The sequence below is a fragment of the Micromys minutus genome (assembly GCF_963924665.1).
Source record: "Micromys minutus genome assembly, chromosome: 22".
Lineage (NCBI taxonomy): Eukaryota > Metazoa > Chordata > Mammalia > Rodentia > Muridae > Micromys > Micromys minutus.
In genome coordinates this window covers 32,664,990-32,689,459 of record NC_137957.1, presented here as the reverse complement: position 1 = coordinate 32,689,459, position 24,470 = coordinate 32,664,990, and the positions used below count along the sequence as shown (strand labels likewise).

The following is a 24,470-nucleotide window of genomic DNA, read 5'->3' as shown; positions in this document are numbered from 1 at the left end:
TTACGAGAAAACTGTGTCCCATATGTCGTGAATTTCATGGAGTCATGTAGCTGGGGTGGGGGCTGGGGGTAGTGGGGTGGAGTGTTGGTCGGGGAAACGTGGAATTTGCCCTGGATTCAGGCTGGTACTGAGCATTTCATTATTTTGGGTGGGTTCCTTCTCCTACTCCTGCTAGGGACATGCTGCTTACCAATCAAGAAACAGTACCCCCACATTGTTTAACCATAGAGCACGAATGCTGAGAGTGTGGCTTTATAAAAAGAATATATATATATATATATATATATATATATATATATATATATATACATATCTATGGACTGATAAGAAACAAAGGAGGGCTGTGGTGATGACTCCGCGATGGAGCACTTGTCCAGAATGTATTGCCTCTCCACCCCCACCGAAATACAAAGAAAAAGAATAATCCAGAGGAAAGCAACAACTTGAGTAGGAATGTGGATATAAAACTCTGTTAGGTTTGGAAGCCCCACAGAGTCCCAAGTTACAGGGCCGTTGTTATTTAAGTGGGGATACTCTCAAAGACAGGTAAGACAGTTTTTCTTGAGAGAAGGTTTTCAATGTCTTCATTCTTTTGGTGTGCCATTAATGGATTCAACAGTAATTTTGGACAGACTTGCTATGTGCTGTTCAGAGAACCCACAAGTCACCACTAATTCCTGGAGTCTTAGAAGGTGGTTGGGTGGAACTAAATTGAGAATCAGCACCTATTAGTTTTCAGCATAAACTTCAGATACTCCTAACATTTTAAAAATGAACAGTCCTACTAGATATTGCTTGAACCTTGACAATAAAAGTCTTAACTTCTCATGAAAGTCAAGACAAAGAGAAACCTGTCTCTTGGTTGCTACTTTTTTTTTTTTTTTTTTTTTTTTTTTTGATGTCTCTAACTAATGTACAAATCAACATGCCCATGTCCAGCCTCTCAAAGGAGAGGCTTGTGCAGGAATCAAAGTGAGAGGGAGGGAGAGAGAGCCTCCCTCCTCACAGCACCTGCTTCCCAGCCTCCACCTGCCCTTTCCCCTTAGGACCACCTGGTCTTCCTGCTTAGGGGGAGCTTTTGCTACTGGAGAACCTTTTCTTACTGGCAGGTCTCTTTAAACCCCATTACTTTCCTGATTCTGCTGGCACAATTGTTGTTGTTGTTTTAAAAAATATTCTTGATGTAAGTATCTACAGTTGTGTCATTTGGGAAAGCTTCAGGAATGAACTCTTACCTGACTTCTAACTACATCCCTGATGTCTGGAGCAGCCCAGTGCTGAGTGCTCGCAGGTACTCTGTCAATCTTTGAGTGACACCAGGAATGATTGTCCTCACCAAGAAGCATCACAAGGAAACAAGACTATGCTTGTTTTACTTAAAAGCTAGTAGCCAATGGCAGTATGTGTAATTTTTTTGTATTCATTTTTATTGAGGTTTTCTATATGCATGTAATGTGTTTTGATCAAATCTAAACCTCATCCCCTTCCTTCGAGCTTTGCCCCCAACCCCCCCCCCAATGTAGATATTTAGTAAAAGGATCATCTGTATCATAAGAACACTGCCTTGTGTTATCTATCCTTCCATTTTAAAACTTTTGTGTAGGTCCAAAAAATCACTCAGTGCAAGTATGAGGACCGGAGTTTCATTCCCGGCACCCACGTAAAAGCCACATGCACACCTGTAATCTTACCACTGAATAGGAGGAGCCAGGGGGATCCCTGGAGCTCAGTAGCCGGCCAGCTCCTACTAGAATGGCCTGGTATGCTCTGTTACAGATTCAAACACATTACTAGTCCAGAGTTCCAGAATCTTTTAATATTCCTCTGAAAAGTCAACATGGTCAAGTTGTAAATAATGATAGCCCACTCCTAGTACCAAACTCAGTGTCATTGTGGGAAAAACACCATGACCAGGGCTACTTCAAGAAGGAATTTAGACTTCCAGACGCATAGTGCTAGGAGTCCATGGTGGTAGGGAGGCTCTGCACCAGGCAAAAGATGTGGCAGCTACGGCAGCAAACTGAGAGCTCACACTTGAACAGGCTGAAGCAGAAAAAGCCTAGTCTTTCAAAGCCCACCTCCATTGGCCTGCGTCCTGCAACAATCCCGAACTTACTAACGTCCCTAAACAGCACCACCAGCTGGTGATCCAATAAATACACGAGGCTGTGAATTTGATCTTTGAATTTTGAAGTTTCAGATTTTTCATTCAGACCATCATTCTCTTTTGTGTGCCTCAGTTTACTCTCTGCATGTGGAAGCAAGCAATAATACGTGTTTTATGGGATTGCTCTGAATATTAAATTAGTTTCCATAACTGAAGTACAAAAAAAATCATTCTATGATATACAGGCTTAATAAGTATTGATAAGATAGTGTGATAATAGTGGTAGATTTGATCAGCAATGTAAACAAGATATAGTTGAATGGAAAAGTGCCTGGTCAGCATACACAAAGCCCAGGGCTTGATCTCTAGCACTGCAATGACAACAACAACAACAATAATAGTAATAATACAACCATTTGCGGTTGGATTATTCCAGTTGGCTAAATGTTTTATCATTACTTCCTCAAAATGTTAGGAATAACTTCATCTCTTAAAAAATATTTTTGTTACTTAAGATTTTCATATTAAGTAATTTTTCAAAAATATGTCTTGTTAAGAAATAGAGGGGCCTGGAGAGTTGGCTCAGTGGTTAAGAGCACTGGCTGCTCTTCCAGAGGTCCTGAGTTCAATTCCCAGCAACCACATGGTGGCTCACAACCATCTGTGATGGGATCTGATGCTCTCTTCTGGTGTGTCTGAAGATACTCACATATAATAAATAAATAAGCTTTTTAAAAGAATAAAAAAAGAAAGAAGTAGAGTAGCTGGATGTGGTGTACACCATTAGTCCCAGCATTCTAGAGACAGGTGGGTCTCTGTGAGTTCAAGGCCAGCCTGGTTACATACTGAGATCCTGTCTCGGCAGCAGGAGGAGAAACCTATGCAATTAATTCCTTGCAAGTCTTTATTTTCTCAAGTTGCTCTCTCTAACTCTATGAAGAATTGAGTTGGAATTTTGATGGGAATTGCGTTGAATCTGTAGATTGCTTTTGCAAAGATAGCCGTTTTTACTAATTTTTACATATTAATCTTGCAATCCAAGAGCATGGGAAATCTTTCCATCTTCTGAGATCTTCAATTTTTTTCTTCAGAGACTTAAAATTTTTGACAGAGACTTAAAATTCTTGGACTTGCTTGGTTAGAGTCACACCAAGGTATTTTACATTATTTGTGACTATTGTGAAGGTTTCCCTAATTTCTGTCTCAGCCTGTTTATCTGTTGAGTAGAGGAAGGATACTGATTTGTTCAAGTTTATTTTTATCCAGCCACTTTGCTGAAGTTGTTTATCAGCTGTAGGAGTTCTCTGGTGGAATTTTGGAGTCACCTAAGCATACTATCATGTCATCTGCAAATCGTGATATTTTGACCTTTTCTTTTCCAATTTGTATCCCTTTGATCTCCCTTTGTTATCTAATTGCTCTAGCTAGAACTTTTGAGTACTGTATTGAACAGGTAGGAGGTGGGCAGCCTTGTCTAGTCCCTGATTTTAGTGGGATTGCTTCAAGTTTCTCACCATTTAGTTTGTTGTTGGCTACTGATTTGCTGTATATTGCTTTTACTATGTTTGGGTATGGGCCTTGAATTCCTGATCTTTCCAAGACTTACCATGAAGGGGTGTTGAATTTTGTGAAATGCTTTCTCAGCATTTAAAGAGGTGATCATGTGTTTCCCCCCACCCATTGAGTTTGTTTATATAGTGAACCATCCTGCATTCCTGGGATGAAGCCTACTTGATCATGATGGATAATTATTTTGATGTGTCCTTGGATTCAGTTATTGAGAATTTTGTTGTCTATTTTTGCATCGATATCCATAAGGGAAATTGGTCTGAAGTCCTCTTTCTTTGTTGTGTCTTTGTGTGGTTTAGATATAATCATAATTGTGACTTCATAGAAGGAACTGGGTAGTGTTCCTTCTGTTTCTATTTTGTGGAATAGTTTGGAGGGTTACTTGTCATTTTAAAATCATAGGAAACTACTAAAAATGGAAAATTTTTCTTGAAGGATTTTCATGCACGTTAAGAGCTTACAGAGTTAATGATGTTTCTACATGATGAATTCAGAAGTGTAGAATTCAATGTTCAGTCATAAAGAATCCTTTCTAGGTCTCTTTCAATAGTAAGTTAGGAGGCTAGAGAGAGGGCTCAGCAGTTAGGAACACTGGCTGCTCTTCCAGAGGACTAGAGTTAAATTCCCAGCAACCACGTGGCAGCTCACAACTGTCTCTAAGTCCAGTTCCAGGGGATCTGACACTTTCTCCCAGACATACACACAGGCAAAAATAAAAGGATGGGTTAGGTGTACAGAGAAAAGAAAGTAAAACCTTTAATTACACTCCACACAAAAGTGAAAACTCAACAGAAATCTGAACTCTGGGCTGCAGCGAAACATTATATAAATATGTTCATAATCACCGGTCAGTGGGCTAATTTTTTCTGTTCTGGCCTGTGCTGTCCCTGCAGTATAACTGGTAACCAGGCTGTCTGTAGTTTCCTGTCTAAACCTCATTTACTGTTTGGTTTTCAGTTCTTCTGACTTTAAAAGGCATTTAGCATCACAAACAGAGAATAAATGTGGAAATCAGTTGTGCTGGAAGCAGTAGGGGGGGGGGGGGTTCTGCCCCACCCCGCCACCTCTCAGATGAGCATTCTGGGGACAGACCAAAGCAGAGAAGAACAGCTGTTCTGAGGGACTTGTCCTGCTTCTAGTCTAAGTCCAGGAAGCCTCTGGCCTTGGGAATTAGGTCAGTGCCACATAAACCTTTCTCAACCCACCAGCCTGGTTTGTGTTTTGTTTATTGTTTTTTTTTTTTTTTAATAAAATAAAATTTTTAAAAAGCTCCACTGCCAAGTTGGTGGGATGAGTAAGAAAAATCTCTTGGGTTTTTGGTATAAATAAATCTGTTTAATAATGGTTGAAAATAAAAATCTAAAATTAAATAATATTAACAAGAAATAGAAGAAATAGAGGATTTATAAAATAAAATACAAGGTATTTAGCTTGGAAGAAGTGCAGAGTAGCATCAAAAACCTCCAGGAAAGCCACAAAACTAAATTATTTAATTTAACAGAAACAGAAAAAAGGAACAGGGTTTACATAACTTGTTTGTCTTTCAAGGGTCTACACTGTCTGTCATGGTGATCTGTAGCGGCAAAGACTTTGCTACACTGTTCATGCCGTGTGCTGACAGTGGCCTCTGCTGTCTCATCTGTTTAACCTGACTTGTGTGTGGTGTGGAGGCGTGTGCTAGTGATTGTCCAGAACTGCTCTCATCTAGAATCTTCTGCTTTCTAGATTTTCACCTGACGGCAGATTGATCGTGTCATGTAGTGAGGATAAAACTATTAAGATTTGGGACACCACGAATAAGCGGTGCATTAATAACTTCTCAGACTCCATGGGGTAAGTCCGTTCTCTCTTGTACATTGATATGTGTCCATTCGCTACGGAGATTCTTCATTATACACAACTCAAACTGTAAAACAAAGGTAAACACAATGAAATATCAAGCCATGATGTTTTTTTTCCTAGATTTGCAAATTTTGTGGACTTTAGCCCTAATGGCACATGCATAGCATCAGCAGGTTCTGATCACTCTGTGAGAATCTGGGATGTAAGAATGAACAAATTACTCCAGCACTATCAAGGTAACAGCTCCCCCAACGGCTCCCATTGGAAAGACCTGTGGTTTGACTTAGGCCTGTGTGTGGACGGTCTTAGGCCCTTGCCCTGACTAGAGAGCAGAATAGTTGAGTCCCATTAACAGAAGAAACAAGAAAGAAAGGTAGAAAGACGTTTTTATATGATTTACATCTTATTGAAAAGCAGAGAGAGCAGATGTATTCAGTGTGGCCATGTTGGGGAGTAAACAGATAAAGGACCAGTTACCTCCACATCTGTCTTGGTCTAGTGTCAAGAGCTTTCAGACCTTAAGTAGAGGAAGCAGTGAGGCAGGGTACAAGGACATGTGCACATTTAAGCAGTCCTGGCCAGGGTTTTCTTGTCACTGCCTTGGTTCTGATTCTACAAAGTAGGTTGGGAGAGTCCTTTTCATTCCATTGCGGAGGGGGCGACTCTTGTTCCCACACTCAGGGCATTTCTGCCCCATGGTGAGGCCTACCATCATGGGTAATTATCTTCAGTTGGGGGGTTGGTCTGTCCTGAGAGGTTCAGTTTTCCCAGGGATTTAAGGTGAGTATAGGTTTAGGGCATGTATGTGTTCATGTGTATGTTCTTGTCCATTGTTAAGGAGACAGACAGAAACAAATTATCCTGCTGTCAGTTGCTTGTGACTCAAATAAGGAGTGGAAATTTTAGCAAAAGCAGCTTCTAAGTGCCCATTTTTCAGTTTTTTTTTTTTTTTTTTTAATGTGTTTAGGTATTGCTCAACCTTGTGGGAATTAGTATGTCTGCCAATCTGGCTTTATAGGTTTTCTTAGTTCAAAAATAAACTAGTGCTTGAGAAAAGGGCAAGCTGTAATGACTGGGACATCTACATGAAATGAGCCAGATGCTCCTGTCTGAACATTAACATCCCAATGGAAAATAAAATGCTAGGATCCAAAGCCAAAATAAGTCTAGTTAAGTCTCTTCCCTGATGATTGTTCTGAGTATGGATTACTAAGAATGTCTCTAGTAAGAGGGAGGTGGGTCAGGCAGCCATGCACAAGAACCATTTCTCTATCATCCCTTGGCTTTAGTTGCTTTTGGAAAGGCTCACACAAGTTACTTAATTTTGGTTGTTCACTTTGAGAGGTCTTTGTATATAGCCTAGGCTAGCCCTAATCGTGACTCTCCTGCTTTGCCCTCCCAAGTGCTAGGACTATCAGTATGCACTGCCATGCTTTATTTCCATTACAAAGAATCCATCCCCCATTGTCTATGAACAACTTTCTCTGAAGGCATAGCTGACTTATGATCTAGTGATTTCATCTTAATTATCCCTAGTCACTGGAATGAGAGCTGTCCCCATTGATCTGATCCAATCCTGTTTCAGGTTAGAGAGGGAGATGGCATATGACACGGAGCCAGAATCAAGAAGACTCCCTAAATGTCATTCTTCCTCTCAGGGGTCAAATTCAAGCATAGAAGGTCCTTAGGGAGGAACTCAGTCTCAAGTTTAATTCTATCTGTCCTGCAGGTGATATCCTTGCAATTGCTTAAGGCATGTTGTTAGGAGCTGTATTTCTGTAAAGTATTAGTAGACAACAATCAAAGAATTTACAAAGAAAATTTAAATCACTACCAACAAGAGTGTGTGTGTGTGTGTGTGTGTGTGTGTGTGTGTGTGTATAAAGAGATATGGAATTCAAAAATAAGTATATATTGGAGTCATTTTTTCTTTAGTTTGATTTTAAGTGCTTTGAACAAGGATCAAAACCAAGGGAACCAAAAGTCTTAGAACATGCATATTTAGAATTTCGCAAGAAGCTGAAAAATTGAGGCTGGAGTCATGGCTCAGTGGTCAAGAGCACTTGCTGACCTTCTGTAGGACTCAGGTGCAGGTCCCAACACCCACATGGCACTATTAACTAGATCCCAGTGGACCTCGTGTCCTCTTCTGACTTTCTGCTCCTTACATACATACAAATATAACACTTTACACATACAATCTTAAAATAACTAAGCCTTTTTATTAAAAAGGGGAGTCAAACAACTGGCCCAATGGCCTCAGTAATTTCATTGCATTCAGCATCGTGATGGCCGGCATGTGATCATCAAGCCCTCCTATCCTCTCAGAAATACATTTAAATTTGTGTCCACAAAGAATGGTGTCGTTTATCAATAACAGGCGACTTTTATATACAAGTTCCACTTAATTTTGTCTCTTTATAAGTAATTTTTTTGAGATTATAATAAAGTTACATCAATTCCCCCTTCCGTTTCCTGCCCCTAAGCCCAAACTTTTCCACGAAATTTCCACCCCACCCCTCCTGTCCTTTAAATTCATGGTTTGTGTGTTCATCCCTAAAATCATAAACACAACCTGCTCGGTCTGTATGATGTCACTTGTATGTATACAGCACAACCCTTCCACCCAAGGCTCAGGGATCATTGCAGAAGAGGGAGTGGAAAGATTCAGACTCAGAGGATCAGGGAGTTTGCTGTGAGATTGTGTCTCCTAGAAACATCCCAGGAATCTCACGAACATGGCAGCCCAAACATGACCTGAACAAGCGTGACTCCCACAGACATGCCGACATGAAGAGGGAAAGCTACACAAAGAAGTACAGGCAACCAAGGAATTCGGACTGGGAGAATAGCCTCCCCAAGGGAAGAGCACACCAACTGTTTGTCTGATACCAATGGTCAGCCCTGAAAAATGCATACACACAAGTAATTTTGTCTTTTCGGAATAAACAGACGTTAGTTTTCTAACTAAAGTAGATGGGCTTGTTTGGAGATGGCCCCTGCAGTGCCCACCGCTCATGCTTTAAATTACTAGGGAATTGCTAGGAATTACTTCTCTGCTTGACAGAGTGAGAGGCATTCTAGTTAACTTTGCATAGAAATGATGGGCAAGATACAGCTGGGAACTCATGAATACATTCCTGGGAAGAATTAGTATCACTAACAGTTTTGGAAGAGATAGTGGAGGTGGCTCAGTGGATAAAGTGCTCACTGTGCAAGCATGAGGACCTGAGTTCAGATCCCCACCACTCCTAAAAGCCACATGCAGCAATGCCCATACATAACCCCAGTTCTGTGTGGGCAGAGATGGAGAGCCCAGCCTCTGGCTAACTAGCCACTCTAGCCAAAATGAGATGCTACAGTTCAGAGGAAAAATGTCTTTCAAAAACTAATGTGGAGCGTGGTAAAGGAAGACCGGCCATTTTACGTCAACCTCTGACCTGCCATGTTCCCCTAGAGACCACACACACCTAGTCAGCTTAATAGAGTGTTCTCTTAAGATTTACATTCAAAGCCTGGGAGTGGTGCACACCTTTAATCCCACCAGTTGGGAGGCCGAGGCAGACAGATCTCTGTGAGTTCAAGGCAGTCTCATCTAACAGAGCCTGTTCTAGGACATTCAGGACTACACCGAGTAACCCTGTCCACACATCTTCACTTGCAAATGTTCATTGCAATGAGTCATTGGTCTGGTTTGAGATTTCTGGTTCCTGGCACACCATCCATATTGGTTCCTTGTCAGGTCTCCTCCCAGTTACCCCATTGCCCTGAGTCATGGAGATCCTGCAGCTTTGGGACAGCAGGACAGGCCCTTTCACTGGTTCCAACCTTTCGAAGATGACGTAAATTTTAGGGTGGGCCAGTTCAGATTTGGGCCTGAGTGGCTGCTGAGCTGGTCAGCCCAACAGCTCTCTCTTACCACAGCACCAGGGTTAGCTCTCTAGCACTGCTCTGGCTAGACTACCTGATGCTGCTGCTGGCAGGAGGCAGGATCACTCCAGCTCCCATGCCCTTGGGGCAGCTCACCCATAGCCACACCTCCAGAGCAAGCTCCTCTGTGCTGCCCAGTCAACGTTCAGGGCTCACTCTCCCAACTATTGCAGCCTGCAAGGGGCGGGGCCAGCTCTCCGGCTCCCACACCCTCCAGGCTGGCTCATCCATGCCTTCACCATCAGGACCGGCTCCACTGTGTTGCCCAGGTGATGTGCAGGGTCTGCTCTCTCAGTTCTACAGCCAGTGAGGGGAGCAGCTAACTCCTGGACACTGCAGGTACAAGTGGGGAGGAGTAAGACATCACCCCCTCACCCATAGTGAGTGGCCTTTTTGTTTTGGTTTGGTTTTGTGCAGTATATGAAGTAGCCATAGGCTTGGTACTCATATTCAGGAACCCAAAACCAGATGACGTTTTGTTCCTGTTTTCTTAATAGTCATTTGACTGGAGGCCCATCTTGATAGCTAAAGCAAGGATGGATACGAAGCAAAAGTTTTGGACTAGTAAGATGTAATGTTTAAAACTGAGTCCTTCTAAGAGTGTCACCAGTAAGCTAGTTGTCCCCTTTGACATGTCTCAAAAAGCCCCAACACCAAGGAGTAGTTTGAAGTAAGCGCCTCTCAGTTGAACTGTTGGGGTCCTTCCAAGCAAAGAATGGGCTCTGTGGTTCCCTAGGAGACCTCAGGACAGCACATGACCTGACAGCTCATTAAGACCCTAGTTACCCAGAGCTTGCCAGAGGAAGCATTTATCTCTTCCAGTCAATCAATTTCTAACTGTACCATTATAATAGCCATCTATCTTGGTCAGGGTTTCTATTCCTGCACAAACATCATGACCAAGAAGCAAGTTGGGGAGGAAGAGGTTTGTTCAGCTTACACTTCCACATTGCTGTTCATCACCAAAGGAAGTTAGGGCTGGAACTCAATCAGGTCAGGAAGCAGAAGCTGATGCAGAGGCCATAGAAGGATGTCACTTACTGGCTTGATTCCCCTGGCTTGCTCAGCCTGCTTTCTTATAGAACCCAGGTCTACCAGCCCAGGGATGGCTCCACCCAAGATGGGCTGGGCCCTCCCCCCTTGATCACTAGTTGAGAAAATGCCTTACAGCTGGATCTCATGGAGGCATTTCCTCAACTGGGGCTCCTTTCTCTATGATAACTCCAGCTTGTGTTAAGTTGACACAAAACCAGCCAGTGTACCATCCAAGTTTTAATTTCCATCAAGGCAATTATCATGGACTCTAATACAATCTTACCACCAAAGACAGATGGGAGTAATCCCTAAGAGTTCCAAGATAGCACAAACTTTATAGTCCATGATTACACAGAGGACAGTGAGACGTCCCAAACACTGCTACTTCTCTGTGCAGCTTATACCCATTTCTTACAGTCACTAACACACAGTGAAAGAACTCACCCACCCCTGCTAATCCCCAATGGTTTATAGACTCTGGAGTGGCTCAGAAGACTGGGAACACCAGAATTTAAATTAATTCAAAAGGACTCAGAGAGTTCAAAGAAGTCAAGGAAAGGACAGGCAGGGCTCAGGCGCACTGACTGGAGGAGCCAAAGCTTGGCATTCGGGGCCTGGAGAGGCTGAGCACTCCTTTCTCCGTCTCACCACTTCTAAGCACAAAGCAGTGGGACACAGACAGTGTGGAGATATAAGCAAAGTTCCCAAGATTTCAGCAGCCGTGTGGAGCCACCAGCCTCTCCTCTCCATCCAGGCTTGGCTTGCTTAAATGACTGATGCCAAAAAGGCATCTTTGATCCTGGTTCAGTTTGACAAAGTTGTAACAAGAGATTTTAAGGTAAAAGTTTTGGCCCTGGCAACTCCTAATAACTCAGCTTGGCCACACATCCCCAGCATGCCAATTAAAGAGAGGAAGAATGCTGAGAGGCTGAGTGAGATTTATTCAGTGTGGCCACACTGGAAAGACGACTCCACCCCATCTGTCTTTTTAAAGGGACTTCAGAGCTGACTTGGGGACCGTAAAAAACAAAGTTACTGTGGGAATTGTCAGGCTCCAGTTGTCTGCACTGTGTGAGAATCAGAAGTTAGTGTAAGCCCAGATGGAGAGGAATGGCTGGTGTGGAGGAAACAGCGTTCCTCTGTGTGGGTGTACGGAACTGAAAGGGATGGCGATGGTTTCCTTGCTTTATATTAGATATATATTAAAACCACGTTGTTATGTCAGAGTTACCTAGTGAGAGGAAGTGCTGTGGCACCAGGCATGGCTCTTGTGGTTTGTGCAGGATTTGTTACCTCCTTTGTTTATATTTGCTGATGCGCGGTCCAGTAATAAACACAATCAACAACAACAAAAACCCACATTGTTGCACATGAAAATAATATCAATCACTCCCTCCACGTATTCCATGATTTCTGTGTAGCAGATAAATTAGTAAATTCGTACACCATTCCTAATAGGTATCATTAGTTCTTTCATTTTAAAGATAAGAAAATGGACAGAACCAGTTAAGACTTTGGGACAACGTGGTGTATAAATGCATACATACTTTTTTAACCACTATGCTATACTGCCTCCTACTGGAAGGACAGTGGTCAGAAGTGACTCCTCAGGGCAACAGGACTGTCCTTCACGTATGCCTCCATACCTCTTAATCCAAGTTACTCTTTAAATTCCATGGATGGCTAAATTAGAGAAGTTATATGAGCTGATAATCATCAGCTATTAATTATTTTGGTAATATAGCCAAAAACTTTATAGCTGTGTGCCCAGTGAGATTCTCTTGTGTGATGTATTAGCATTGCTGAAGAAATTCCATCTCATTAACTAAAAGCTGAATGCCTTGTGATGTGAGAATACCGAGTAGCTTTCTTTGGTGAACCATGCTGACTTTGCTGTTAGGGAAGATACTACCTCTGGCTGATTCCTGTTTTCATGGTAGCGCTGCTGACAAAGAAAAGGCCATGTTTGAACTTAAGAATTATTCTCTGAAAAAAAAAAATTAGTGGGGTCATAAAGATGGCCACTTATGTCAAATTATAATTATGATGTTAAAAGTCCCTTGACATAAAGAAATCACTGTTTTCTGATTTTGTGTTTATTTTCTATGAATTAGTTCACAGCTGCGGTGTGAACTGTCTGTCCTTCCATCCTTTGGGTAACAGCCTTGTCACTGCCTCATCTGATGGAACAGTTAAGATTCTGGATCTCATAGAGGGAAGACTCATATACACACTTCAAGGACATACGGTATCAATACTGAGATTTCTGTTTCCTAAATGAGATGCACTTTGACATTTGGTCCATTATGTCCTTTGTTATCTTTTATAGTGGTGTACACCTGCTGCTACTCCTGTAATTGGATTTTTTTTTTACTTCTAAGTTTTTAATTTCTAGAAGTGATTCTTAAAGATATTATTTATTGTAACTCTTCGAGACCAATGGCTTTAGCTATTCACTAAGAAAACACTGCTGCTGTCTCAGCACAGGCTAAATGGCTTGGAGGTGGGTACTTCTTACCTTTCCCCTCACGTCTCTGCTGGTTTTTCTCTGGTAACTCTTGTGCAGAGACTATCCAGTGTTAACCGGTACCAAGGACATCACACCTGACTCATTCCAAACACTATTTCTAAGACACCCATTTGCCTTCCGGATAAGCCATATTCTGTTTTAACAAACTTACTGGAAAGAAAGATGATGGGTTGGTTCTCACGTTCCTTGTCCTTTTGTCTTATTTCTCACTGGCTTAGAGCTAAGGGAAAGGAGATTGGTGCATTTAAGTCTGTGCACTCTTCTCTTGTGGGTAAATGTTCAAACTTGTAAACTTTTTAGATCAGATTCTTTTTTCACACTTTTTTTTTGCCACTGGAATTTTGTTTTAAGTAAGTTCAAGTTCTTTATATCAAAAATAGAACGAGCTTTGTGGTCTTTCTGCCTGTCTGCTCTGCTTGCAGGGTTAGGGCAAAGCACAGCCAGCTCAGTCCCACACAGACACATAAGTTTAGGGCAAATAAATCAATCGTGAACAACGGTCAAGGCTTGAGATATCAAACAGCGCTACATAATAAAGACAAAGATAGAGCAACATTTAGGAAAAACTTTTAGCAGCCCTTAGAAAAATAGATTAGCCCTTAGTGCACATAGATTTCTCATCTAGAGATAAAGGAGTTTGTGAAGCAACAACAACCTAAGCCAGTAACAGGGGGTCCCAGTTATGTTTGCTGTGAGGAGAAACCTTGGCAAGCACCCAGAGAAAGGGCTTATTTCTGTTACAGTTCAGAAGGGTGCCATGGTAGGGGGCCATGTAACATAAGCCCGAGGCCAGCCTTTCACAGTGCATTGGTGGTCTGGAAGCAGGAAGAGAGAAAGAGAGCAGATGGAGGAATGGAGAGAGACAGAAAAGGGGAGAGGAGGGAAGGGGACGGGAGGAGAGGGGAGGGGAGGGGAGGGGAGGGGAAGGGAGGGGAGGGGAGCCAGCTGCAGGAGCAGGTTATAAAACTGTGAAGCACATGCATAGTGAGGTAAATCCTCCAGCAACGCTCCACTTGGGAAGTCCCATGCCTTTCCAGAAAGCACTGCCAACTGGGGCGGTGTGTTCAAGTCTAAATGTCTGTGGTGGGCATTTCACATTCAGGGTCCACTGGAATAAAGCAAACTGTTTTCCCAAAGCTTTGTATAGCTATCTAAGTGTGCACTAAAAATGAACTAATGTTACTATTTCAGGGTGAGAAACAATCTCTCGTATGATGGTGGATTAAGAGGCTATGTACCTTGGTCCCATGCAAAGTACAGATATACAACTTCTGAGGAATTGTTTTATTTTAAGTGTCTTTATCTCAGAGAACTTGAGTAACTTCTCACGGGCCTGCAGCTATTCTGTGGTATCCCAGTTGCTCAACCCCATTGTTGTAATGCTGACTTTTGTGTTGTTTTATTTACTCACAGTTCTCCTGTGTCCTGCTCTTAAACTTTTAGTGTGTCCCTGTAGCCTGCTTCAGAAGGGTGGAGCCTGTCTTGGAAGCAGATGACCTGTATGTGTATGGCCTCGGTGCCTGTTTGCTGTTCAGTTAACACTGGTAACTGCTTAAATACAAGCCAGGAAGCCAGAGAAGGTTTAACAAACTCTTACCAGCTTCCCACCTCAAAGCTTTTCTTGAAGGAGAAATTACCCTCCTTAGTTTGTTCATTGCCTTACTTGCCCTCTCACATTCTTGGGTTGGCTCTCCATTAGTTCTCCACCACCATGCCTTGTTAGTGACTGGCCGTGTCCACTAGACACTAGTCACTGCATAGGGAGCAGAGGGGACACGCAGTGCCGTTGGCCATGAGGAAGCAGCTCTCAATACTTTTCTCTTTACCTCCCTTGTATCTTAGGGGCCCGTCTTTACTGTTTCATTTTCAAAGGATGGAAACCTATTTACATCAGGTGGTGCAGATGCGCAGGTCAGTACCCCTTTGATTTGATTGCATGACCTGATTTCTGTAAAGAAGGCTTTGGCCTTACGGGGACACTCATCGGTAGCTAGTTTGTGTGTGTTGAGATGATTACTGGTGGGGCTTTATATTACCTGAGTGACAGGTCTCTGTCACATAGCTGAAATAGTTCCAGTTGGATTGTATAAGAATTCCAAAAGTATTTGCTCTTGCTATATTTTATACTAAATGCTACATTTAGCTGACACTGAATGCCCAGTTTCAGTGTCCTTGTACCTGAGTTAGTGCCTTAGATTTTTGTCTATACATCTTGTTTCCTCAAATATTGAGCCTCCTGAGGCAAATTTGTGTGACCAAAAGTCATTCATAGCTAGATTATTAAATAAAATGAATGGTCAAGTCAAAAGCATAGTATGTGGATTTGGTGAAAAGCAAGGAGAAATATTTGCGTTTATAAAATATTACCTAATAAGAACTTCGGGGTTTTGGTTTAGTTGGGGCTTGGGTTTGAGGGGTATTTTGAATCAGGATCTCACTGTATCACCGAATGGCCTGGGGCACACTGTGCAGACCAGGCTGGCTTCAGTCACAATGTCCACCTGCCTCTGCCTCCCAAGTGCAGCTCCTGCCACTTCTAGCTCAGAATAGGAATTTTAAGCTGGGCATAAAGGCAGTTCAGAATGCTAACTTTCCTCCTGTGTTTAAAATATTGAAGCGAGTGACAGACATGCGTGTCTCTACACACAGCCATGCTGACTGCTCGGGGCAGTTCTGGACTTTTTAGAAGTCAGTTCTGTTGTTTTTTATATGAAAGTCAGTAACTTCGGTGCTCTTGACTCTACAGGTCTTAATATGGAGGACCAACTTCAATCAACTGCACTATGGAGATTCTAATAAACGAAACCTCAAAAGACTGCACTTTGAGGCCTCCCCACACCTTCTTGACATCTATCCACGATCACCGCACTCCCATGAAGACAAAAAGGAGACTATTGAAGTATGTTGTATGCATGTGTCCTGCATTTTTATAGTCCTTGTAGGGCTGTTAGTGAGCCCTGATCTTAAAATTACACTGGTATATATAAAACCGGCCCTGCACCCAAATGGCAATGCTTAGAGAAAGTCTGTTATTCCACCAATAAAGTAGAGCTGTCGGTGCAGTAGTGTTTACTAATGTGAATACCGCTTAGATTCACTTGTAGATGGCCTGGAAGCAGAGCTACAGCTTATGTTGACAGTAATAGAAATGAGAAGCTAAACCCGAAGCTGCTGAGTGAGTTTGCTTCCTAGACAGTCACTTTGGGGAAGTTATTTGGTGACCTTCATGGGAGTGGAATCAAAAGGCAAATGTTTTTATAACAACTACTGAAACAGGTGTCCAGAGACCTCTTATAGCCAAACAAGCAATCAAACAAACTTACCTGTGAACATTTAAAATAATATTTATTATTACACTTAGTAATTGAAACCATTTTACTGCATATATGTGTGTATGTGTGTGTGTGAGTGTGTGTGTGTGTGTGTGTGTGTGTGTGTGTGTGTGTGTGTGTGTGTGTGTACCTTTACAGGCCTGCAAGATGGCTCACTGGGTAAAGGCGCTTATACAGTAAGCCTGACCTGACCAAGGTTCAGTCCCTGGATCCCACATGGTGGAAAGTGAGAACTGACTGCCACAGGTTGTCCTCGGAGTTAAACACAGGCACACATACACACACATACACACACATACACACATACACTCTATCTTCCTAAATGAATAATTTTTTAATTGTTTATCTTTCTGGAAATGGTTTATTGGAGTCTCACTTTATATAGTACACTGGCCTTGAACTCAACAACAATCCTCGTGCCTCAGTTTCCCAATTACGAGGACTACAAACACAAACCACTATTGGAGTCTTTTTTATAATTATCCATGGGATAGAAGGCCTTTGGGGATGAATTCCTTTATTTCAGTCCATCAATTTAAGCTTCCTCCTTTCAAAGAAAAGTTCATTTTGCTTAGTCCTTAGCTTGTGTTAGGCTCTTAGTCTGCCTTGTACGATTCTTTTAAGTCTGCTTAATTCTGTTCCAAGAGCTAATATCATAAATCACTATTTTCCTGCTCAGTTGAGGTTGCTTTTTTGTCATTACAAAGCTTTGATTTTAGAGTTTTTATTTTATTTTGATTTCTTCTTTTTCTTTTTTCCCATTAATTAATTAATGTATTCATTTTACTTCCCAATCATTATATTTTCTCGTTTTGGTTTTGAGACAGGGTCTCATGTTCTTAGACTGGCCTTGAACTCACTGTGTTTTGGAGGGTGACCTTGACCTTCTAACCTGCCTGCCACTGCTTGACCGGTGTAGATAACAGGCTTCTGCCACCAGCACAGCCACCCAAGCGCTGACTTCATCTGAACTCGGGGCAGGTAGCCTCCTCACTTCCCCGCCTCTGTCACTTCCTTGGCTTAGGTTTCAGTCTCTTGGGCCTTTCTACTACTGTCGCTTGAAACACGTCCCCCTGTGCTCTGCGTACTTCCACTTGCTTTGCTGGTTTTGAAGTAGGGCTCTCAGTACTATCTCAAAGTGACTTCACACTCCTTACACCCACCTGCTGAGACTTACATGGTTAGGAAATTGTTTCTTAAATGTTGTCTAATCCAGCTACATTTGGGGATTTCTACTGTTGTTTCTTGTTAGTAGGGTTGATCTTCAATTGCCTTTTATACTTTTTATCTTTTTGGATGATTGTTGGAGTTATTAAACCACTGTGTTTTATTAAATGTTCATATTTACTGCACCATCATCTTCTGAGTGCGTGTGTGATAATGTGTGCATACATGTGTGTATTTGTTTGATGCTGGGGATCCAGCCCAAGGCCTCTTACATGATACAGTGACTCACCACAGAGCTACACTCCTAGCCCTCATTCTTTGAACAAAATAATATCACTTTTAAGGTAATTATTATTTCATATGTGTGGGTGTTTTGCCTGCATGCATGTCTTCCGCATTTTGCAGTGTCCTTAGAAGATGGTGTTACATTCCTTGTGAGTGGAGTTATAGACGGTCTCGAGCTAGAATGTGTGTGCTGGGAATCAAACCCAGGTCCTCTGGAAGAGAGAGCAACCAGTACTCTTAACCACTGAGCCATCTTCCTCAGTTGTTATAGTTGTTAACTGTATTTTTGGCATTTTACAATCATATATTCATACAAAGTAAATATGTATTTATTTTTATGTTACATATATATATAATTTTTTCTTCACTATTTTTTTCTTGTATTACCAAAGGAGTTTGTTTTTACTTAAGCATTTCTATGACTTAGCTGGGCTTGATCAGTGTGAAGAAACCCTGGCCCTGTCATTTACCTGCCAAGTGCTGTACAGTGGGGTTCCAGGTTCCCAATTGAGAGGTATTTTTCTAGCATCATGTGATCCAGGCACAGCGACACAAGCCATGTCCTCTGTGACTTCCCATCAGCTGTGGTCCATTTTAGAGAGCTGGACTTTAAAATGTCAACAAGCTGACTGAATCACTTGCTCTGACTCTTTAGCTGAGAGCCCTGAAACCAGCTCCTTTGTGTGCTTCGGTCAGGATGACACTGCTAACTGTACTTGTCACATGTGCACTTACACTTCTATTAAAGGCTGCCTCCTCATTATGGAACTAGAGGGCACTTGTGCTGCACATAATTCAAAGAATGTGCCTGGGCATTTTTTGAGGCCCTGAGAAGATTGACCTTTGGCACCTGTAGTTACTCATAGATGTTTGAGGTAACTGTCTAGTATGACTGACTTTGGAAAATACTTCCAGATGCTGAGCCAGAGAAGTAATAGGATTCTTCGTATAAACTGCCAATTATCTCATTTTTAAAATAAGCTCACAATAAAGCAAAATAGGTTTTTTTGTACAAAGCATATTTTAGCATTATAAAAAAATTATTGGCTATCAAGTTATTTTTAAAATCTTCATGTTAGTGAATATAGATCCTTTGAAGAAAGAAAACCTGCTTAATTTAAAACTAAAACTGTCACATAGATGTGATATAGATTAGGAAAGAAATTCTGTACAATGGAGATAAATCCTGGGTTGGCGGGGATAAACAGATTGGGGAAGTGGGGACTTTGGAGTAAGATCCCACCCAGCCACGCTTACTGTTTACTTGGTTATTGTTTTCATTTGGACTTTTAATCTGGAATGAAATACAACCCAGAAATGGAGGATTGTCATGTGTAGCTTGGGGAACTCTGGTCATGAAGAGCTTAGTCCCAGGCCCGATGGCTTACACCTTTAATCCAAGGAGACAGAGGCAAGCAGATCTCTGAGATAAGGGTCAGCCTGATATAGAGCAAGTTCCAGCTCCAGCAAGCAGCAGAACTCAGCAGCTTCTGTAGATCTGGCTTTAGAGTCAAGAATAGAAGGGACTAGTGGGACAATGGATGCTGGTTAGCTGGAGCTAAGAAAGTGGGAAAACCAGAAAGCCTTCTAAGGGATCATGATATATTCTTGTAAGACTAGGGAGCAGGATATTAGCAGGGATAGCAGTTAAGTCAAAATCATTAATTAAATGATTATCTTGATTGCTTTCAACTTCAGAATTGCCACTTGAATAGCACCATCATCTATAAATTATATATGAAACTCTATGTTACTTAGCAGGACAGAAAAATCCTTTTATATAACTAAATATTTTATGATAGCCTGGCCGTGATTCATTGGTGAAAATTCTATCATGATTAATAGAAAGCTTCAAATCTTAGATCATGATTTACCTTAATCTGCTAAGAAGGTTAAAAACATTACCATTGAGGATGAAAATAAAATTCCCTGTCTACCAATTCTATATTTTAATTCTAGCTGGATTACATACTTACATTGTTTTGAGGAGCCTACATGACACTAGTAAAAGTCATAAGGATACCTGAGCCTCCACAGTGTTTTCCCACGTATTTAATAGTGCTGCAAACGCTGAAAGTCAGTGATGGTTTATCCGCAGGACTGAGGCGGGGAGATGCTGAAGCTGGTAGCTGGCGGTGCCTGGGCTGCAGCCCCGGCACTCTGGCCCACTGTGCAGCTCTGCCCATTATTGCAGTGCTTCGGTTTAAGGAGAGCTCAAATCTGGCCCTGCCAGCAGACACTGGCGCGTCCCTGTGCTGGAGGCCCTAGCTCTAAGGGCTCATTCCCTGCCTTCAGGAATGTCTCGGGAAACCTTACAGACTGTGTTAGTATGAGTGTTCTTGAGCTCCTCGGTGATGTGGACCCTTAGGTCTAGGGGCAGGGTACCTTCAAGATTCTATACAGCCTTCTTCTTTTCATTCCTAATTCTCCATTGGCCCTGTTCAGGTAATGAGAGCCCAGCTCTCCATGCATTCCATGTCCAGGCCACTTGGTTTACATGGTAGCATTTGTTATTCAGTGTAGTAAAATACTATTAGCTACGGAAATTCCGACCTTGTAGAAAGCCAAAGGTTTTTCTACAGGAGGGACTTATCCTTCCCTTGTTTAGGACTAAAACTTTCTGAGGAGTTTCTGTGTCAGGAGGAAATCTAAGTTGCTGAGCTTCCATATACCAAGATGGCACACTAGGCGGCAATAGGGAAAAGACTACAGTGTCTGTTCCCTCGCCAAAGACTATGAAGACTGGGGTCAGCCAGAGCATCTCCTCTTCAGTGTTGGATGAGGAGGTGTAGGTCTTCTGCAGGAAAACAGCTGGAAGGAAGGAGTGTTGGCCAACTGGGGACCTTTCCTCCGCCCTTCTCCCACACAAATTTATCCCCACCCCACCTCCCATTTACTATGGCATACAGTCAGGTACCTCCACTGTAACACAGTGGGCTGGATAATTATAAGACACTTCTAAAATGACAGCCAGGGGACCGAGCTTGTTGGTACATGTGCCTGTGATCCCAACACTTGAGAGTCAAAGGGACGAGGACCAGGAGTGAGGCCAGCTTGTGGTACATGGCCATGGTGAGATCGGTCCCCAAGCGTGCCAGCAAGCTAGCTCAGCTGGTAAAAGCATCTGCAGCCCAGCCTGCCACCCTGAGTCCATTCCCCGGGATCCACATGGTGGAAAGAAAGATCCAAGTCTCACAGATTGTCCTTCAACCTCCACCCATGTACCATGGTGCAATCACATGTGTAGGTGTGGGTGTCCTCACACATACAAATACATAATCTAATCACCATAACTACAGCTGTGCTCCTCAAGCCTGGGTGCTTTAAATCAGTCGATCTGCTCTTCTTGCCTGGGCCTCGGCCCACAGTTAGCAGTGTCCAGTGTCTCCCAAATGGGTCTCTCTAAAGCACTTTAAATCCAGCCCCATGGTTTTACCAAATTTCTTTGTGGTCTAGCCTTTGTCAACTGCAGCCTGTTCCTGTCTGCCTTTGTTCATCTGCGTCATGGCTACAGGGTAGGCTCTTTATCTCACTGTGTCTCTCTGACTTGTTTCCTGAAGTGTATTTTGTTTTGGTGTTGAGAAGCTGTGTTAAGCTGCGTTTCCTTTCTTAAGTCTTTGTCGCTGAGCAATCAGCTAGAGTTTTCTTCAGGCCCAAGTGTACTGAGTGCTGTACCATTGGTCCTGCTGTCTGGGTTCTCTTTGGCTCTCTCCTTTGAACTGAGGATGATTGTGTTTTATTTGGTTTGCCTTGGGATCTTTGGATTTAGAAATAACTCCCCTCAGAGGTGGTCATTGATCCAGGAAATCATTCCCCTTTCTCTGTAATTTTACTGCATACGTATTTTCAAATCTATAATTAAATGCTGTTTATCTTGAATGGTCAGAAACTTTTAGGTAAATGGGGTTGTATTGAGTGCGTTTCCCTGTAACTTGCTTTTTTATTTCCTATAAAACCCTGAGATATGTATAGAACATGAACTGACACATTTATATGGTGTACCGAGCTGTGTTGTTTCTCAGTGACTTTACCTCACAGGCAGTTTCTACAGCGTAAGTTACCGTTGGTTACAAGGCGCTGTGCACACTGCTGACGGTGCCGGCACTCTGGTGTTTGCAATGGTGTTTCTTTCTGTTTTCACCTTTCCCGTGAATGGTGCTGCAGAACACCTTCACAAATGGGTTTTTGAAGGAAACCCATTAGCCATTAGGGTTTCGCTTCTGTAGATGTTTTCATGGGACTTCTGTTCTCTACATTTTCGTGTATAAGCTCATGTATAGATTTTTAGATATTCAGCCCTTATGTATTCAATGTCATAATGATCTGATCCTGATGGCCACAGCTCTCCACAGGAGCTGTGATCATAGGCACCTTTCCCCTTCTTGCAGCTTTTGCTTTTCAAGGTTTTCCTCTGGTCGGAATAATGACCTTAGTTGTTCATTCTTTCTGGGTTCTACTCACCTGCCAACCCTTCTGGGATCTGTGTACCTAGCCAGTTTTTAAAACAGGCCATCATCCTTGTCTACAGACTGGTGCCATTGAAGCTCACTGTGTTTGTTTCCCACCAAACCTCGCCCTGCTTCCATCCACACTGCAACTTTCTATTTACCTGAAACTTTCATGTCAGTGATATCTTAATCTTTCCCATGAATCCCTGTTGGATTTTCCTCAGTTTTATAGTGTTACACATGTTCTTTTAATACTGTCCGTATTTTAACTTCATGTTGAAATCTACTGGGTTTGTGTGTTGAGTGGGGCTAGCCTTGTTCTTTGGTTCTCTCAGTGGGGCTGAGGACTCAGAAGTAGATTCTGTTTAGTTCTCCATTGGTAATCGCTGCATTTTTTAAAATGAAAGTTTATAATTCCCTCTCTGATTTTACATCTTAACATTCTATTTCTTTTTCTTGTTTTAATGTACTGGCTAGGATATTGTCTGCATCTCTTGAGGTGGGTCTTTCTATTTTAATATTCCTCTGTAGGTGAATTACATTGCTTTTAAAATATGAAAATGACCATTTCTTGCTTAAGTCCAACATTGTCAAGATCATGTACTTTGGTAGGTTTAGTGAATTCATAGTTTGCCAATATTTTTGTCCTTATCAGTGAGTATAAGCTTTATTTTTTAGAATATATTATAAATACTTTATGGCTGTTTTTAGTATTGGTTCCTGATGATAGAAAATGTCACATTAACTTATTTTATATGTGCACACAGATTAATCCAAAGCTTGAGGTAATGGATTTGCAGAGTTCTTCTCCCCCAGTTGTGGATGTCCTTTCCTTTGATTCAACCACAGTAAGTTATTTTTCTTTAACTTAAGCAGTGTTAAACCATTTATCACAGTCTATTTCCTTACAGTGTGAGAGGGTCCAATATGAGCTGAGTGACCTAACATTTCAGCAAAGCCAGGCTTTATACAGTCATTTCTAAGAAAAAACCACCAGGGGGAGCAGCAACCATTTCCAGAACAGCTTTACCTTTGAAGACCTTAAACTCAAGTCTAATTCACCCTCCCTACTCCCTGATACCCTGCCTCCTGCCTTCTACCCTCTGCCCCTCCCTCATTTCTCATCCCTGCTCTCTACCTTCTGTCCCCCTGCTCCTGCTCTCTTCTCCCTGCTCCCTGTCCTGGGGTACTACACTGCTGTCACAGAGCGGACTCTGCTTCATTGCTCTAAGGATGGCAGTTCCTCCCCTTTGTTTTTGTTAATCTCTTGGTGGATTATCCAGAAATAAAATATCCCTAATAGTTACAATTTTGTTTATTAAAATTATCTGTGTGTTTTATATTTTTGAGCATCTGAAGGCTTCAGAAACAACTTGAGCCTTTTAACTTGTGAGTCGCCCTCTCTTGCTGATTAACGCAAGCCCTGCTCTGCGGACAGGAAGCACAGCGTTGCCTTTGACAACACTGCTGCTAAGCTGTCCATTTAGTTCAGTACTGTGGGTGAAACTTTAAAGAAACACAGCCTGAATACAGACTCTAGTAGACGCTAAGACAAGTGTCTCATGCAGAGGAGGTCTGTCTGTAACAGGAAGTGCTGTGGTTCTCCAGTTAGGAAGTGTCCTCTCAGCACTGCCCAGAAGAGATTGTTCTTCTCTGAGAAGCCTCTAACAAGAGCCACGTGGTAGCAGACAGGCGCTCATTCTGCAGGGGAGGTGGAAGTCTCTGGTGGAGCTGGTCTGTGCTCTACTGTGTCACATCTCTAACCCAGCAGCATTCTGCACGAATGAGTAACTTGTCCAATTAAACTTAACTAAACGTTAACCAGCTGTCTACAACCTGGCGCAGTGCTCTACCTATAGTTAGTCTTCAAAGAATTTGCCTCAGCCCATGCCATTGACCTTCTGTGTTCCAGTGAGTTGACTCTGTAGATGTCCTGTAGATAGGCACTTTGTGACGTAGCCAGCAAGCTAAAATTTAGTGCTCCTGACCTAGAAACTATCTCAGGGCTTTTGTTCTACTTTTTGAGACACACTCTCCTTTAAGCTTTGCAGAGACTCATGATTTGGGGCTGGAGAGATTGGTTCATCAGTTAAGAGCACTGAGTGCTCTTCCAAACATCCTGAGTTCACTTCCCAGCCATCACATGGTGGCTCACAACCATCTGTAATGGGATTGATACCCTCTTCTATTGTGTCTGAAGAGAGTGAGTGATAGTGTACTCCCAA

General features: G+C 42.3%; 1 protein-coding gene across 3 annotated transcripts in view; it reads left to right on the top strand.

The window, feature by feature from the left end:
• POC1B (POC1 centriolar protein B) overlaps positions 1-24,470 on the top strand; it is an 85,368-nt gene that overhangs the window by 31,539 nt on the left and 29,359 nt on the right. For 2 of the 3 annotated variants that reach the window (XM_080936026.1, XM_080936024.1), the window contains exons 5-10: positions 5,402-5,509; positions 5,639-5,754; positions 12,598-12,731; positions 14,856-14,924; positions 15,760-15,912; positions 23,013-23,093. In XM_080936026.1, coding sequence (XP_080792152.1) covers positions 5,402-5,509; positions 5,639-5,754; positions 12,598-12,731; positions 14,856-14,924; positions 15,760-15,912; positions 23,013-23,093 — 661 coding nt within the window. The remainder of the gene's footprint in view (positions 1-5,401; positions 5,510-5,638; positions 5,755-12,597; positions 12,732-14,855; positions 14,925-15,759; positions 15,913-23,012; positions 23,094-24,470) is intronic. The other variant, XM_080936025.1, reaches the window with a different exon arrangement.